This window comes from Hippocampus bargibanti, linkage group LG19, assembly GCF_051943395.1.
Source record: "Hippocampus bargibanti isolate YZ-2025 linkage group LG19, ASM5194339v1, whole genome shotgun sequence".
Taxonomy (NCBI): Eukaryota; Metazoa; Chordata; class Actinopteri; order Syngnathiformes; family Syngnathidae; genus Hippocampus; species Hippocampus bargibanti.
Genome location: NC_142752.1, coordinates 13553595 through 13572500, shown reverse-complemented (window position 1 = coordinate 13572500; position 18906 = coordinate 13553595). Strand labels below are relative to the sequence as shown.

Sequence of the window (18906 nt, the reverse complement as noted above, 5' to 3'; positions counted from 1 at the left end):
CACACACACACACACACACACACACACACACACACACACACACACACACACACACACACACACACACACACACACACACACACACACACACAGTGTATTTTTTAATTAACTCAAAAAATTAACTGAGCACCAGTACCTGAGAGGAATGTCTGACAGGTCGCAATCCTCCCAGAAAGTCGGATGTTTCAGTGTGAAGGTGACAGTTGACAGAAAAAAACTTCTTCCCAGTCACAGCAGCATATAGTTGGCAGATTGTGGTCTTTCCACACCTGAAAAAGTTGAAGGGGACTATGTGGGTAAGTGGGAGGCAGATCACAATGTCATCTGCAAACATCATGGTCCAAGGAGATTCTTGTCTAACATCGTCTGTCAGCCTTTCCATCACCATTGCGAATAAGAAGGGGCTCAGACCTAACCCCTGGTGGAGTCCAACCTCCACCTTGAATTCCTCCGTCACATCGACTGCACACCTCACAACTGTCTTACAGTCATGATACATGTCTTGCACCGCTCTGACATACTTTTCTGTCACTCCAGACTTCCTCATGCAATACCACAGCTCTTCTCTGGGCACCCTGTCATACAATCTCTCCAGATCTACATAGACACAATGCAATACCTTCTGACCTTCTCTGTACTTCTCTATCAGCATTCCTAAAGCAAACACTGCATCTGTCGTACTCTTTTTTGGCATGAAGCCATACCGTACTGAAGCCAAATGTTCACTTCTGCTCTCAGTCTAGCTTCAACTACTCTCGCACAGTTTCATTGTATGGCTCATCAAATGTATTCTTCTTAGTTACTACAACTCTGCACATGTCCCTTTTTCCGAGCGCTCCGACCACCATCGGCACAACTGTCACCTTTACCTTCCAGGCTCTCTCCAGCTCCTCTCAGAGCCCTTGGTATTTCTCTAGTTTCACATGTACCTTATTTCTCATTTTTCAATCACTCGGGACTGCTACATCCATGACAACGGCTTTCCTCTGCTCTGCTTCTTCTTTCTATGATCACAATATCTGGTTGGTTGGCCACTACCATCTTGTCAGTCTGTATCTGGAAGTCCCACAGGATCAGGATCTTTGCGCTATGTCATTCTCTGTTATCTTTGCAGGTGTTTCCCATTTTGACCTTGGGGTTTCCAGTCCATACGCCGCACAGATGTTTCGGTAGACTATGCCAGCCACCTGGTTATGGCGCTTCATGTTGGCTTTCCCTGCCAGCATCATACACCTTGCAGTTTTTTGCTGGATTGTCTCAGGTAACTCTTTGCAGAACGTACACCATGGGTCTTGTCTGGTGTGGTATATCTTGCCATCTATAAACTGTCGCTAGGTGTGAGCGTTAGGGCAGATGGTTGTACTTTTCTATGTGAAATGCAATTGCCTGGTAAGGGTCTCCTCCCCTGATGACGGGTGGGATAAGCACCAGCACAACCCGCAACTCAAGTGAAGATTAAGTAGAACGGAAAACAAATTAATGAATGTTACTAAACTGATCTGATGCTGCCACCACCATGCTTCACTGTATGGATGGTCTCTGGTGTCCTCCAAACATGACACCTGGCATTTATGCCAAAAGGTTCAATCTTTGTCTCATCAGACAAGAGATTTTTGTTTTTCGATGCCTGAGAACGCTGGAGCTCTGACAGAGTGACCATCGGGTTCTTGGTCACCTCTCTGACAAAGGCCCTTCTCTCCCGATTGCTCAGTTTAGGCAGGCGGCCAGCTATATGTCTGTGTAAGCTCTCAGTCGTACAGGAGTGGTCCATCGATGAGAAGGTTTCTTCAGCCGTCATCTGTACAAAGGTGAAGGTTTCGGACGTTTCGCCTCCTATCCAAGAGGCTTCGTCAGCGAACTAAAGTCTGACTGGTCGTATCGGCCCCATTTATATATCCCTAATGTCCAGGCATGGTGGCGCCGGACACAGCTATGATAGGTCCCTACTCTCAGGTTGGGGGGGCAGGGGACCCCTCCCTGTGGCCCCACTGATTGTTCCTACATTCCTGACTAACGACTGGCCTATTACCCCCACTCCCCCCGGTATCACCTCATCAGCATAACGACCCTCATCAGCATTGCGAAAGTTGCCTAACCTGTTTTGCCTAAGCAGGCTATTGTATGAACGATCCAAATTGAACCTCACCCCACCAGACCGGTTTAATGAAGGATTTTGTTGTTTTATAAGAATCGCTTCTTTTACCCCCCTTTCAAACCATCTATGTTCTTTCGCTAAGATTTTAACCTCATTGTCGTCAAATGAGTGGTTGCTAGCTTTTAGGTGCAAATGTACTGCCGATTGAGGCCCACTAGTATTATCCCTGCGATGTTCTTTTTTTTGAGAATTTGTTGAGTCTCCCCAATGTACTGCTCTTTACAATTTTCATTCTTACAATGTATGGAATAAACTACATTACTTTGTTTTTCATTTGGTAGCCTATCTTTTGGATGCACTAATTTTTGCCTTAACGTGTTTATCGGTTTGAAATAAGTAGGAATGACGGCTGATACAGATGACGGCTGAAGAAACCTTCTCATCGATGGGCCAGCTATATGTTATTTTTTTTTTTTGTTTGTTCTTTTGACTTCAAGATGGTGCCGCGAGAGTGGCTGCCTTTCCAGCAGCTCCTATATTTTGTTTTTCTACTTCTTTCTTTCCTTTCATAACTTTGCTGGTGTGAAATGTAAATTTCTCCACTGCGAGATAAAGGTATATACAATCCAATCCAATCCCTGGTGGCTCCAAACGTATTCCATTTAAGGCCACAGTGCTCACTGGGACCTTCAAAGTAGCAGACATTTTTTTGTACTCTTTTCGAGATGTGTGCATTGAAACAATCCTATTCCAGGGGTCTACATATAATTCTTTTGAGTTCGTGCTCGTGTTCGAACATGTTCTGTCAACTGTCCGAGCTTATTTAACAGGTGTGTGTCTTTCTTAATCAAGTCCAATCAACTGAATTTACCACAACTGGACTCCCATTAAGCTATAGGATCAAGGTGATGTTGATCAGTGTAAACAGGATGAACCAGAGCTCATTTTAGCTTCATGGCAAAGGTTCTGAATACTTGTGCACATGTGATTTTTTACTTTTAATAACTTTAGAAAAAAAAAATCACCAAAACATATTTCATGTTGTCATTATGGGGTATTTTGTGTAGAATGCTGAGGGAAAAAAATGACTTAATTTCTTTTTTAACAGGGCTGTAACATATGGAAAAATATATATAATATATATATATATATATATATATATATAAATCTTCTTCTTTTCCTTTCGGCTTTTCCCCTCAGGGGACGCCACAGCGAATCAATGTCCTCCATCTATCCCGGTTTTGTGCATCCTATATAAATAAATGTGGAAAAATATCCTGTGACTGTAAAGTGTTCCTGAGAGTTTTGAAAGGAGTCTATAATCGAATTATTATTATTATTATTAAAAGTGAGGTGCCCTGAATACGTTCTGAACTGTCTGTAACTACTCTGGAAGCATTTTTTTTATTGGAGAGATACACACCTTGGTCTAAATGCTTGGAAACACAACAGGCCAAGGAAGGCAGATGTGCAACAGCTTACCCAGTTTCCCCGACAAGCAGCACAGACTCTCCAAATCGAAGTGATCGTCCAACTAGAACAGCTAGCCTTCTCATGCTACGTGTCCATACCACATGGTGAAAATCCTTTGGAACTCCAACAATGCTGTCAACAAAAGGGTCTGTACACAGGATGGACAGGTGAATAAAGAATATGGCCTGAAGTGATGTGTTCTACTCAGGCAGGAAGATATAGTAAGTGGGAGAGTAAATCATCCCATAATTCCTGGAACCATATATTTATACAGTGATAAATTAGCTACGAACTTAATTGCTTCCCAGAGAGTGTAAGGTGAAAAGTGTGTATCTCAAAAATTAATTTCCCAAATGAAACCATTAAAATAAGAATAATCCGTTCCCAGGTCCACATAAAACATGATTTTGTACTAAATAAGCCATAAAACTACACAAAATATACCTTATTTTATGTATAATAAATGTGCTATTGTGTTGCAATGAAAGAAATACACTGTATGGTATAATAAAGTCGTTTTATTTACCTTTGTGATAGTCGTTGATGGCTCTTTGAACTCTTTCAACAGTAGCCAAAATGGAACTGTATAGTGCCACTTAGCAGTTTTTTTTTGACGACGATACTAGTGCAGCATGTTCTACCGGAAACAAATTCCTTGTGTGTTCTACATACTTAGCAATAAAGATGATTCTGATTCTGATTGATGGAATGGATAGCTTTTTGCATAAAGTGTCTCAAAGAGCTCTTGGTTGTACATCTTTACAAGTTATGTTATTGAAACAGCAACAGATGCAAGCAGACACACTAGAAACTTCATTAATAGCTGGTTCCCTTACTTTTCATTTCAAATTGAACTGATGGCTAGTGCGGGTTATTTGTGGAGCCTGGTTGATGGGAATTTTAACCTTGCAGTCTACACTCTGCCTTTGAAGTATCAAAGTTGAAAGGAGTCCAAATTTCACTGTTTTCTATCCATTTTATCACTCTCTCTAATGTTTAACCCTCCCCCCCTCCCTCGTCACTGCTGCGTTCTTGACCAATCATGAGGCTTTAACCGAAGACTGGGGGTGGGGAATAGAGGACAAAAAAAGTCGGCTGCGATTTTCTTGTTAGGAGAACGGGCTCGTTCGCGACCGACACATCACTCATTGTGGATCCCAAGGTTAAATTTTCATAAATTTTATGTTCGTAAACCGAAAAGTTCGTAAGCCAAGGGGTTCGACAAACCAAGGTATCGCTGTATCTTAAAATACTCACAAAACTGGTTGTGGACTTGTTTCTGAGAGAACAGTTTTTCTAGGTGCACGCTCCTTTTAAAATGCCTCTCCAGGATGGACAGGATAGTGGACTCCTCCTCAGGCTTTCTCACGCGTCCTGCGAGCAACATATATCCTGAACAAGAGAATTTGGGTTTTAAATTTAGACATGAAATTGATTAAGAAGACTCATACATTGACAAGCCTTACCGTCATCAGCCAAATGCTGAAGCCAGTCCTGAGAGGCTTCAGTCTGCTCTTCCAACCTGTAGCGGTCTCCCCAGCGGAACAGGTCTCTAAGGGTAATGAAGCCATGTTTGCCTGCGAAAACAGAAGAGCCTCTGCGCAATGACTGCAGAGAGAGAACATGAACGGCATAATGGGTAAGAATCACCTAAAAAATAGCATCATCCCTATGATATCACATAATAGCTATTACCTCATTAATGTTCTGGGCAGGATTTTTGAGACGGAAAAGTACATTATCGGGTTCTACAAAAACTGGATGTTGTGATGAAGCAAACAAAATGATGGCTTCTCAAGATAAGGGCCAACATATTTGCATTGTAGACAGATTCCAAAACATTTGAGAATGCCGTGCAGAGACTTAATTGTGAAACACGGACATCCCAATGTTTTTTTAAATGACAATGGTGTTTCACAGGACAGACATAATATAGTTACGTTTACATCACACATGCATGGCAGAATTACGTTGACGTGGTGAAGGTTTGCCAAACTGCACCTCAAAGTGTTTAGTAAGTTTATACCTGTAATTGTAGCAGATGAACTGTCACATATATTAAATAATGATACATTTGCCTGTACAGTGATACTTCGGTTTACAAAGCCCTTGGCTAATGAACTTTTTGGTTTACAAACGTTAAATTTATGAAAAATTTACCTTGGCATACAAACTTTACCTTACCATAAAAACTTTTTTCGTACACGGAGCTGCCTCAATGAGTTCTTTGAACAAAAAAAGGCAGCCGACTGTTTTTGTCCTCCATTCCCCGCCCCCAGTCGTCAGTTAAAGCCATGTGATTGGTCAAGAACGCAGCAGTGAGGGGGTGGGGTTTACAGATAGAGAGAGTGAAGCCGTTCTCCAAAAAGAAAATGGCTGCCGACTTTTTTTGTCCTCCATTCCCCGCCCCCAGTCTTCGGTAAAAGCCATGTCATTGGTCAAGAACGTAGCAGTGAGGGGAGGTGGTTTAAACATTAAAGAGACAGGCAGACGCCAGTGAGAGAGTTTCAACTTTGATAGTTCAAAGGCAAAGTGTAGACTGCAAGGTTAAAATATCCCATCAATCACGCTCCGCAAACAACCCGCAAAAGCCATCTGTACATCTGATGCAAAAAGCTATCAACCCAGCTAAACAGAACACAATTGATGAGGAACTAGGTTACTCAAGATGGTGAAAGAAGAAGGTTACGTTCCTCATCAAGTGTTTAATGCTGATGAAAGCGGCCACTCCATTCCATCAAGCCATCAACGACCATTACAAAGGTAAATATAACAACTTTATCATGAGTGCAGTTTATGTCTTTAATTATAATACCATCGCACATTTATTATACATGAAATAATGTATATTTTGCATAGTTTTAAGGCTTAGAAAATTAGAAAGTATAAAATTATGTTTTATGGGGACCTGGGAATTGATCAATTTTAATGGTTTCCTATGGGAAATTAATTTTTGGGATACACACTTTTCGCCTTACACACTCCGTCTGGAAACCACTTAAGTTCGTAAGCCAAGGTATCACTGTATTGTGTTATATATCACAGTGCGAGTCTGTAATAAATAACCTTTGTCAAGGAATACAGTACATAAAACAATAAGATTAGAACCATTTATATTATATGATATATATGATATATTATATGACCACTAAAACAGACATATGTATACCTGTAGATCTATCATGACCTTGACCATTTTTGTACAGTACGTTGGAGGCATTCTGCACCGCAAATGGAGGATGGTCTCCAGCTCTATGCTCGGTAGCTCATCAAAGTGCAGCTCAACAAAGCGATTCCTGAATGCTCTGGAGAGAACCTAAAGGAAAATGAGAGGCAGACATGAAAAGTCTACATTAAGACTTAATAGGCCCACAGTTTGACATGGTTAAGTCACAAAGGGTTGTCCAAAGCAACAGAACGGGGTCACAACATTTAATCACAATGCTCTTTTTTTTTTGTTCCCTGTCATCCGACTCGGAACCCCTTTTCTTCTCCGCCTGAAACAACCCAGTGAAAAATAAAATTAATTACTGCAACAATTTTCTGGGAGAACTGCGGCATTATGGGACAGAGGCACAGCTTACCAATGAATTTGACCAATATTCATAGTAATATCTTGATGGAATACCTTTCTGCCTCCATAGAGACCTGGAGGGTTCTGGGTAGCAAAAAGCATGAATCTGGGATGAGCTTTGATGACTTCCTGTGTCTCTACAATGAAAAGCTCCCTGTTGTCATCGAGCAGTCTGTTGAGGGCCTCGAGAACATCAGTGGGGGCCAAGTTCAATTCATCAAGGATGATCCAGTAACCTTTCCTCATGGCATCAATTAGTATGCCTGCAATTGATTCAAATAAAAGCAGCATTTGCATTCAACTGTATTTGGACATTGAACCAATTTTTAGCATTCCAGCTTTATACAACACTCCAATGGATTTGAAACGAAACCAAGGTGTGCTGCAAGCGCTGCTCCAGCTTTAAATTCAATTACAATCAAATCAAGTGAAACTGTTTACGTATGTCTTCAACTGTAAAGGACAACCGACGCCTCCGGACAAGTTGTGTCCATAATTTGTAAAATCACTTCAAATGACTTCTACTGAGCGTTATTTACAAAGATTCCATGGCATATAGCTATATTTTACGTTTTAAGACTCGTGCTGATTATTCAGGAAGTCGTTTTTTCGAATTGGTGACGATTCCTGGCGTGACGTCAGGTCAGGAACGTTCCTGACCGAGAAAGCGACACACAATGCATTTTGGGTACTTTGTTTGATCTGAAAACATAGTGTTGATCCGTGTTGATGAAATAACGCGATGGTGAATCGTTGTGTGTTGCACCAAGATTACTATTTGATACTAGTTGACACAAATTCCCAGTAGACAAATCAGCCCATTTCCAACAGAGCTTGGGCGCCATCTTGTGCATTTTCTGGGAGGCTACATCGGAGTGCTGACGGCTCGAATTGATACGGAAGGACTTCTTTAATCGATTGCAAACATTTATGCTTTCCTCTTCAGAACTATTTGAATCATATTCATAACTGGATGAGTAACAAGAAAGCATCTTCTCAGGACCTGAAGCCATTGTTTTGATTCTCGAGCAAGGCAAGACGTCCTGGCGTGACGTCACGAACAAGGGGGCGGCACTTTCTGAATCCTCCCAGATCCGAGCTCATTTTGTGGCAGTTTTGGAACACTAAGTCATTTTTCTTGGTGTTTTTCATTTGACTAAAAATATCAGCCTGCGTGGTTTGGGTATTTTAAATGCTGTAAAACGTTTTTCTTTTGTCAGTTAGGAAACAAAAAAATGGTGTTGGTTGTCCTTTAAGATAAAGGTAATAAAAAAATAAAAAAAATAGAAATAAAATAAAATATTCACACTTTACTACTTTATTGTTAAATGCTTTGGGATCAATGACAGGATGATGTTTCAAACACGTGGATATCACGCTACGCCAGGTTTCACCTCTGGTGACACTCTGCAACCGAGTTCTGTTTGTGCTTGTTCTTTGTTCTAATTTCCGCAACTCGTACCCGAGATCTCGTTCTTTCTGTAACGACCATGAGCTCGTAACCGTATGTGAGGGTTGGAAGATAGATCGACCGGTAAATTGAAAGCTTTGTATTTTTGGCTCAGCTCCTTCACTCCCAGTCTCTTCATAACCTTTTCTAGGCACAGACGAGGCTTTTCAGGGGTCCCTTTGATATACTCATTCCTGATCCAATCCAACCTGGTCACTCCCAAAGAAAACCTCAACATCTTCAGCTCTGCTACCTCCAGCTCTGCTTTCTGTCTTTTCTTCAGTGGCACTGTCTCCAGTCCAAACATCATGGCTGGTCTCACCTTTACACCTTTCCTTTCATCCTAGCTGAAACTCTCCTATCACACATCACACCTGACGTTTTTCTCCAGCCGTTACAGCCTACCTCGACACGCTTATTCACCTCTTTTCCACACTCTTCATTGCTCTGGACAGTTGACCCCAAGTACTTATAATCCTCCACCTTCTTTATCTCTTCACCCTGTAGCATCACTCTTGTACTTGGATCCCTCATCATTCACACATATATATTCCTTCTTGCTGCGACCGATCTTCATTCCTCTCGTTTCCAGGGCATAGCTCCACCTCTCTAGTTACACCCCCACCTGTTCCCTGCTCTTGCTACAGATCACAATGTCATCTGCAAAAATCAAGGAGATTCTTGTCTCACATCAACTGTCAGCCGGTCCATCACCATAGTGAATAAGAAGGGGCTCAGAGCTGACCACTGGTGGAGTCCCACCTCCAAGTTGAATTCCTCTGTCACACCGACAGCACACCTCACAACTGTCTTACATGTATGATACATGTCTTGTAGCGCTTCGAAATACTTTTCTGTCACAGACTTCCTCATGCAATACCAGAGAAATTTGAAATAATTAATACTCAGCATTGATATGGTTTTCCGTTCCTCACGTTTGGTAAAAATTCAGGAAAACTATCGGACTGAAAGTCAACTTGCCGGATCCATACGTGAAGTTACTGCTAGCTAGCCTGCACACTGCTCATTAGCTTGCACGAGTGTTCTCTCCATAAAGGTGAATCATTCGGTCCATTCAACCTGAAGTGTGCAACACTTGTCACCTTTTTTACTGGTTGTGCTTATTCAAAATAGGGGGGGGGGGGGGTGTTGGGTTAAAAATGATAATTCCCTCTGCTTCATGGCTCTTCACGGTGTTAGAAGATCGTAGTAAAATCAGCAGTAACCAAGGTGTTGAACAAAAGATATGATTTTAATCTTGTAGACAGCAGGGACCTTGTGAGGTCGGTTGAGGAGGGCCAGAGATAGAGAGAGGGGGCGTGTTGGGAGAGCTTTTATAGAGACGGATAGGATGTGACGTCATGTAAAGGCGGGCTGGATGTATAGCGAATTGCCCTAACAGGGGGTTTGCCTGTTTTGATATCAACGGCCACCTAGAGTAGGTCAGTATCATCCAATCAAAATTGCTCTTTCAGCGACTGCAGCCCAAACAGGAATTGAACAGCGAAAAGGCGAGAATATTTAGTTTTATCTGCGAGCGCAGATGTAATCATCAAAAGAGCCATATATGCGTCGAGAACCATAAGTTCGAGACCCCTGGACTAAAAGGTGACTCAAATGGTTTTATTTTGCTGCTGAGATGAGTTGGCAACTCCCTGAATTATCCGTTCGATCCCCTGACGGAGCTTTTAAAAACAGGTTTGATTAACGAGAAGACAATTGATGAGTTGTTTTTTTTAATCAATTTGGAAAAACTGGTTGTGGATCTGAAAAAGACAGCAGACCTTTGACATTTCAATTGATTCCATATTAAGAATTTCAGTAGACAGAACTCTTACCCTCTGTGAACACCAGTTTGCCTTTGTCATCTGAAGAATAGCATCCGATATACTCCTGGGTGTCTGTGTGCTCGTGGTTGTTGATTCTGACACAATGGTTACCAGTCGCTGTAGCCAACCAACGGATTAGACTTGTCTTTCCGACAGAGGTTTCCCCTTGGATCAGCACTGGGTGAGTTCTGTTATGGATAAAGCATACAGGACATTTGTAACAAACTATTTATTTCCAATCAGAAGAGAATGATTTGTCAAAATTGGTGTGCTTCCATTCGAAACAGAGGACTCCGCGGTGTCGGTGGTGTGAAATCACATTAAAGAAATAACCATCAGTACAAAGACCCGGAGTCCTCTGTTTCGAATGGAAGCACAGTTGAACACTTTGTCCGCTTTCCGTGCAAAATGGAAGTTTTGATCTTCGTCCTTTTATTTTTTTGCCTAGCTAAACAGTACAGCGATGAAGCAATTTTCATCAAAACCTCAGGAAAATGTATAATTTATTTTGAGAACAAAATAATGAGGCAGTACAAGTTTATCTGCGACACTTTGCTTTCGGAGAACAATATTACAATGTGACAGCAATATAAACTGTTAATTTTCCAAATTAAAAATAATGTTCCAATTTAATAATTCACAAATATAGCTACAGGGGGACAAATGTAGCCACAAGGGGACACCGGTGTCCAAATGTGCTGGTCCCAAGCCAGGATAAATTCACTTTCACCTACATATTCTGTCATGATTTTGGTTGAGGTCAAGAAGTGGGATTGTTGGGCTCTGCATGAAACTGTCAACTGCCATTAGTTGGCTGTTTAAAATGACTCACGACTTTGTTTCTTCCATTATTTCTATTGCTCTTTCCATTCCTGGTAGTTTTTGTAGATACCAGCCATGGTTTTGTTTGTTAATTTGGATTATTTTTGTCACTGTCACTGAAGGAACGCCCCTCACCGAGAAAGGACATACCTTGCATCACCTTAATGCATTTTGCAGTACTTTGTCTGGTCTGAAAACGTCGTGTTGATGGCGAAATTAGAAGGAAAACACATAAATAACGCAATGGTGAATCGTTCTATGTTACACCGAGACAACTGTGATATTTGTTGACAAAAATTCCAAGGTGAAGAATAAAACTATTTCCAATGGAGCTCTGCCGCCATTTTCTGCATTTTATGTGACACTACACCTCAGTCTTGATCCGTCAAAATGACCCTGAAGACCTTCTTTAATCGATTGCCAACATTTATACTTTCCTCTTCAGAACTATTTGAATCATATTCATAACTGGATGTGTAACAAGAAAGCATATTCTCCGAATCTGAAGCCATTGTTTTGATTCTCGAGCAAGGCAAGACGTCTTGGGGTGACGTTACGAACTGGGGGCGGGACTTTCTGAAAATGCCCAATTCGCAGCTAATTTTTTTGCAGATTTTGAATACTTTAAGTCATTTTTATTGGTGTTTTGCATTTGACTAAAAATATCAGCCTGCGTGTTCTGGGTATTTTAGATGCTATAAAACGTTTTTCTGATGTCAGTTAGGAAACAAAAAAGTGATGCCGGTTGTCCTTTAAGCATAATAATTATTTATTTGTTATTGAAGCCTTTATTGGATTTTCATATATGATAATTACATCATATACACAGATTCGGACAGTAAGCTTGCTGGTGTGAGAGAAGAGGATGCATAAAACCAGGTTAGATGGAGGACACTGATTCGCTGTGGCGACCCCTGAAGGGAAAAGCCAAAAGGAAACGTGTCCAGATCTTGACAGCGAGTTGATACAAAACAATTGCAGTTTTTGTTCAGCAACAATGAAACAAATCTAGGCTAGAAGTGTTTCAAATAGTCTGTAAAATGTGGGAAAACTGAAGCACTGTTGTGAATTCACTTCACTTACCCTGCAGATACCACCCTTGATAGGTCCCGTAGGTTGAGTTTGACTGAGGGTGTGAGAATGTAGCTGGGATCCAAAGTGGGCTCCAAAACTCCTTGTGCCACCCAATAGCCCTCAACCGCCACACATTGTTTGCCTAAAGGAGCAACGATGGGCTGAAAGAAATATTAAGATTGGATATAAATGAAACAGCACGAACGAGGATTTACTAAAACTGAAACAATTTTATGGTGATTAAAGTCATAAAAGTCAAAGCCAGCTTTATCAAATATTCTAATATGCATGATATACAGCACAGATGAAATTACTGTCCTCTCGGACCCAGCATACGAGGCACTTATAATGACTTCAACAAACTAACACGAAAACGCCAATTTAAGTTTTTAGGTCAGAAAAAAAAATTGTAAAATGCAACAATTCTACTCAGTTCCTTATTGTAATAAATCCCCCAAATGAGCTTCAATTTCTCCACTGTGAGACTAATAAAGGTATATCCAATCCAATCCAATCTTAGAACAAAAAAAGAAAACCTCCACAATGGAGAAATTTGCAATCTGAAGAAACAAAAAAAAGAAGCCCCCTCCTTCTAATTGCTAATTTCCATATTGTGGGACAAATCAAGGTTAAAAAGCTGAAAGTTAAAGAAAAACAAAGCATTGCATGCATAACATAATGTCTATGAAAAAGAAAAGAACTGTACAAAGTACAGAATGCAAGATAAAATTTAAAACAAGGTAAGTCAAAGACTTTAATAATAATAACAATAATAATAATAATAGTAGTAATAATACATTTCATTTATAAGCGCCTTTCAAAACTCAAGGACAGTTTAGAGTCACAGGATATTTTTTCTGCGGGTGAGCAGCGACAGCCACACGAGCCAGCGTTCACTCAACCCGGGAGTAACATAAAGTAAAAAAAAGTACATAATAGAGATAGAGATATCTATATCTATATATAGCTAGCTATAAAGCTAGCTGCTAGCTTAATAGATAGAGAGAGCGAGCAAAAGAGAGAGAAAGACAGAGATAGATATCTATATCTATATATGGCTAGCTAACTGTTAGCTAAATAGATAGAGATCTATATCTATATATAGCTAGTTTTGAAGCGAGCTAGCTGCTAGCTAAATAGGTAGATAGAAAGAGAGAGAGAGACAGACAGATTAAGGCTTATTTAGTAGAATTTTTTTTTTTTATGGGGACCTGGGAACGGATTATTCTAATTTTAATGGCTTCTTATGGGAAATTAATGTTTGGAATACACACTTTTCGCCTTAGACACATATTTTGGAAACCGATTAGGTTAAAAAAAACACAAATGAATGGAGCTGAGCAGAAACGAAGATGCCCATCTCCCTCTGTATGTTTGGGGATGAAAAACACAAAAATGGGACAAAGACACAAAAGAAAATAAAAGAACGAGAATAGACTCAAACACTGCTGGGGAGGCAGCCACTCAGGGGATGCCATCTTGAATTTTGTTTCCCTTTATTGTGGCTGTGCGCAATTACAGCGAAGGTACATACCGGTAACTTTCTACGATTTCTTACTTGATTGAGACACTTGGTATTTCCTCTGAGAACGTGCTGACAAACCAGTTTCTGGACCACAGGATGGGACATTCTGTCTAGCTGAGTTAAAAAGCTCAGGCAGAAACCCTGCAAACATTATGTAGACTTTTATCACCAAGTAGATATCAGTGCATGAGCTGCTTAATAAAAAAGTAAATAAAAACAGAGAGACAGCTAGTCTGAAGCCTCCATCAAGAAAAAGTAAACAATTTCAATGGTTCTCTGACAGCGGTACATCTACTTATGAAAATTGATTCTGAATGACATTTCGTAACTCGAAAAGTAGAAGCGCGTTTTCCATGTAAATGCCCTCATACTTTCCAAGATCCCCAAAATTCAAGCATAAATGGTTTCGGAACGCATAGAAACACATCAAAATACGCAACAAATACATGTTACAAAGTAGATTATTGCGCAATAAATGAGAGTTGTGTTTAATGTAAAACGCAAAGAATATAAAAGAAAAATGATAGTTGTTTAACTTTTAACTGTGTCCTCCTATTTTGTCCTGTTTTTATTTCTTAATTTGTTTTGTTTGCATATTCAAATGTTTGTTTTTCTACTTTCTCATGTTCAAATTTTTTTGCTGCTGTAAATCCTGAATTTTTCCATTGTCACAGAAATACAGGTAACATCCGATTTACGACCAGCCCGACTTACGACCACCCGTACTTACCACCACGACCTCCAGACCCTATTGCAGTGGTTCTTAATTCTGTTGGAGGCACCGAACCCCACCAGTTTCATATGCTCATTCATCGAACCCTTCTTTCAATGACTGTGCCCACTAACTGCGGGGTGGACCTCTGCGATGGAGGATCCAACGAACCCCTGAGACCGACTCACCGAATCCCGAGGGTTCGATCGAACCCAGGTTAAGAACCACTGCCCTATTGTTAACATTTTAAGAGGGGGAGTTTGCAAGTCATTTAACCTCCGAGTCTGTATTCAACATTTTGAATGGATTTCGACTTACGACCATTTGGTCGGAACGGAACTCAGTAGTAAGTCGAATGTTACCTGTATAGGTCTTTCTTGATCGCTCAGATGGATTTTTTGCTGGCTATTTTGTAAAGAACTGAGCAAAGGATGTCTGATTTTGTAGCCGTTCAACAATCCAACGTCCTCGGCAAACATCAGTAGAGTGAGGGAACACCTGACTGGTGAACACTTTTTCTCTGGATTCGCATTTACAGTACTATCAAAACTATCAGAACATCATATGCCCCGAGAGTCAAATGACGAGGATGTTGAATCAACACCTATTAACACAAATACGGTAGGTCGCTCTTAGCCAATGGGATGCCAGGATGATACTCTATAAATCCAATTGGCAAATCCAATCCAATCCAATAATTGCCAAATACGTAGAGTTACCCTTTGTATTTTGTGTTTTGGAAAATCCGAGCTGCCAGCAGCAATTCATTTTTGTACCTTTTGTATCTTGAAATTTCATTCATGACTAGAGGCAATATTGTACTGTTATGTATAAAAATGTTATGTTAAATTCATAAGTTAAGGTACCACTGTATATTTGCTAAAATCGTGTTTCTTGGCTTCTTACCTCATAAAGTGAGCGCTGCACAATATTGCATGGGTTTGCTGCCACATACTTCAGCGCTCTACATAGTGTCCGCAGGCTATAGTGGGGTCTTTGACCGGTCCCATCCACAAGATGTGAGGTAGCCTCCTTTCTGACTGCCAAGTAAAAACTATACAGAGATGTATATGGACATTAATATGATGCGCAAAAGTAATAAAGGTATTATCAAAATTGATTTTTGAGACAAAGTGCCTTTCATCTAAAACAGAGGTGCTCAATACGTTGATCACGATCAACCATTTGATCTCTAAGGTACAATTGGTAGATCACATGTCAAGGTGAACTTGTCATGAACTGATGCTATACAAAAGAAGTTGAATTGTTTGTCAGAAAAACTAGACGTCAGCCTATCAGCCATCCCTTATTTGATTGATACACCAGACAACCAATCAGATGACATCACATTATTAGGAACAACGTGCATGCTCAAACAACACTCGTGTGCATTGCAAAGTTAACAAGCTAGTACAGTGACACCTTGGCTTACGAACTTAATTGGTTCCCAGACAGAGTGTGTAAGGTGAAAAGTGTGTATCCCAAAAATTGATTTCCCATAGGAAACCATTAACATGAGACTAATCCATTCGCAGGTCCCCATAAAACAGGCCTAGCCAACCCGCGGCTCCCGAGCCGCATGAGGCTCTTTGGCTGATTTCATGCGGCGTCCACGTTCAAGGGGCGTCCACATGACAAGCGTAAAAAATGTTTGGCGCTGGCGCTGCCATTCATCCCCTATGTACCGTAATATCACGACCATTGCGCGCTGCGCATTTTGGAGAGAATTTACGACTTTTAAGTGCACCTTATAGTTGTGAAAATACGGTATCAAGCTGACCATGAGACGTCAACACGCATGAACGTGGGATGAAAAGCAATCATTTATGTCGTAAACCAGGGGTGGCCAACCAGTCAGACTTGACACAAATTATTTACGACGTAAACAATTTGGGTCACGTTCACTCTCAAGATGGCAGGGAAAAAATGCAGAGCTAAACGAAAATATGAAGACGAACACAGGATGTGTTTAACAGAGTGGGAGACTTTATATTTTTTGTTGAGCGCAAAGGCAAGCCATTCTGCCTTATCTGTCAGGCGTCATTCTTCAGCACCACTTCAACTCACTCCACGCAAACATCAACCAGGAATTTCCCAAAGGGACTGAACTTGGCAAGCACAAGCCATACAACGAAGGGGAGTTTATTAAGAAATGCCTCAGTAACGCTGTTGAAATCTTGTTTCCTGAAAACGACAAACTAAAATGAATGGTAGCAGATGTCTAACCGTCCCGCCATACTGTTGAACGCAGAATATCAGACATTAGCGCGGCTATTGAATCAATGTAGACACAAGAGGGCACAAGCCAGTGTCTTATTGTGCTGGTCCCAAGCCCGGATAAATACAGAGGGAAATGTCAGGAAGGACATCCGACGTAAAAAAAAATTGTCAAAACAAATACGCGAATCAAACCTATGAATCCCATACCGGATCGGTCGAGGCCCAGGTTAACAACGGCCGCCATTGGTACTGTTGACCTTCTGGGTGCCAGTGGAAAATGGACTACTGTTGGTCGATGAAGGAGAGGAGGGAGGTGGAGAGAAAGGAAAAGAGAGACATGGAACGCCAAGAGTATAGAACTAAGAGTAGGAACTTTGAATGTAGGAACAATGACAGGTAAAGGTAGAGAGCTGGATGACATGATGCAGAGAAGGAAGGTAGACATACTGTGTGTCCAGGAGACCAGGTGGAAAGGGAGCAAGGCTAGAACCTTAGGGTCAGGGTTTAAGTTGTTCTATCATGGTGAAGACAGAAAGAGAAATGGAGTTGGGGTTATCTTAAAAGAGGACTTTGTTCGGAATGTCTTAGAAGTAAAAAGAGTATTCGATAGAATGATGAGTCTGAAGCTACAAATTGAAGCCGTGATGTTCAATGTTGTTTATGGGTATGCCCCTCAAGTAGGATGTGAGCTGGCAGAGGAGAAATTTTGGTTGGACTTTGATGAAGTCATACAGAACATCCCGAGAAGTGAGAGGGTTGAAATTGGTGGAGACTTCAATGGACATGTTGGCGCAGGAAACAAAGATGATGAGGAGGTGATGGGCAGGTTTGGACTCCAGATGAGGAACGCGGAAGGACAGATGGTGGTTGACTTTGCTAAGAGAATGCAAATGGCTATTGTGAATAATTTCTTTCAGAAGAGACAGGAACATAGGGTGACCTATAAGAGTGGAGGCAGAAGTACACAGGTAGACTACATTTTGTGTCAACGGTGCCATCTAAAGGAAATCAGTGACTGCAAAGTAGTGGTTGGTGAGAGTGTAGCCAGACAGCATAGGTTGGTGGTGTAGAGGATGACGCTGGCAGTGAGGAAGATGAAGAAACCAAAGGCTGAAGTGAGGACAAAATGGTGGAAGTTGAAAAAGGAAGAGTGTTGCATGACATTTAGGAAGGAGGTAAGACAAGCACTGGGTGGGCAAGAGGTCGAGGTCCTTCCAGATGACTGGCAAACTACAGCGAACATAATCAGAGACACAGGTCGGAAAGTACTTGGTGTATCGAGTGGAAGAGAGGTAGATAAGGAGACTTGGTGGTGGAATGAGGTGCAGGAGTGAATACAAAGAAATAAGTTAGCAAAAGAAGAAGTAGGACACAGAGGACGGACGAGAGTAGACAGCAGTACAAGGAGATGCAGTGCACGGTTAAAGTAAAGGTGGCAAAGGCCAAACAAGAGGCCTATGATGACTTGATGCTTGGCTGGACAGCAAGGAAGGTGAGAGTGATCTTTACAGGCTGGCGAGACAGAGAGACAAAGATGGTAGGGACCTGCAGCAGGTTCGGGTGATTAAGGTTAGAGATTGCAATGTATTAACAGGTGCCAGTAGTGTGATGGCAAGATGGAAAGAGTACTTTGAAGAATTGATGAATGAGGAAAATGAGAAGGAACAAAGAGTAGAAGACGTGACTGTTGTGGACCAAGACGTAGCAAGCATTAGCAAGGATGAAGTGAGGAGGGCGCTGAAGAGGATGAAGGGGGGAAAGGCACTTGAGCCTGATGATTTACCAATCGAGGTATGGAAGTGTATTGGAGAGGTGGCGGTGGTGTTCCTAACTGGGTTATTCAACAAGATCTTAGATGGTGAACAGCTGCCTGAAGAATGGAGACGAAGTGTACTCTTGCCCATTTTTAAGAACAAAGGAGATGTGCAGAGTTGTACTAACTACAGAGGAATAAAGTTGATGAGCCATACAATGAAACTCTGGGAAAGAGTAGTTGAAGCTAGACTAAGAGCAGAAGTGAGTAAGAAGAAGTAAGAAGCTGTGGCATTGCATGAGGAAGTCTGGAGTGATGGAAAAGTATGTCAAAGCGGTGCAAGACATGTGTCATGACTGTAAGACAGTTGTGTGTCGGT

At 41.3% G+C, this 18906-nt stretch overlaps 1 protein-coding gene across 1 annotated transcript in view; it reads right to left on the bottom strand.

Annotated features, from left to right (window-relative positions):
• The window catches only part of mdn1 (midasin AAA ATPase 1), a 252083-nt gene that overhangs the window by 179682 nt on the left and 53495 nt on the right, over positions 1 to 18906 (bottom strand). Inside the window, exons 21-30 of the mRNA XM_089022040.1 lie at positions 15461 to 15608; positions 13876 to 13983; positions 12327 to 12478; positions 10431 to 10609; positions 7197 to 7405; positions 6738 to 6884; positions 5035 to 5176; positions 4826 to 4960; positions 3578 to 3716; positions 137 to 269 (exon numbers count right to left, since the gene is read on the bottom strand). Coding sequence (XP_088878166.1) covers positions 137 to 269; positions 3578 to 3716; positions 4826 to 4960; positions 5035 to 5176; positions 6738 to 6884; positions 7197 to 7405; positions 10431 to 10609; positions 12327 to 12478; positions 13876 to 13983; positions 15461 to 15608 — 1492 coding nt within the window. The remainder of the gene's footprint in view (positions 1 to 136; positions 270 to 3577; positions 3717 to 4825; positions 4961 to 5034; positions 5177 to 6737; positions 6885 to 7196; positions 7406 to 10430; positions 10610 to 12326; positions 12479 to 13875; positions 13984 to 15460; positions 15609 to 18906) is intronic.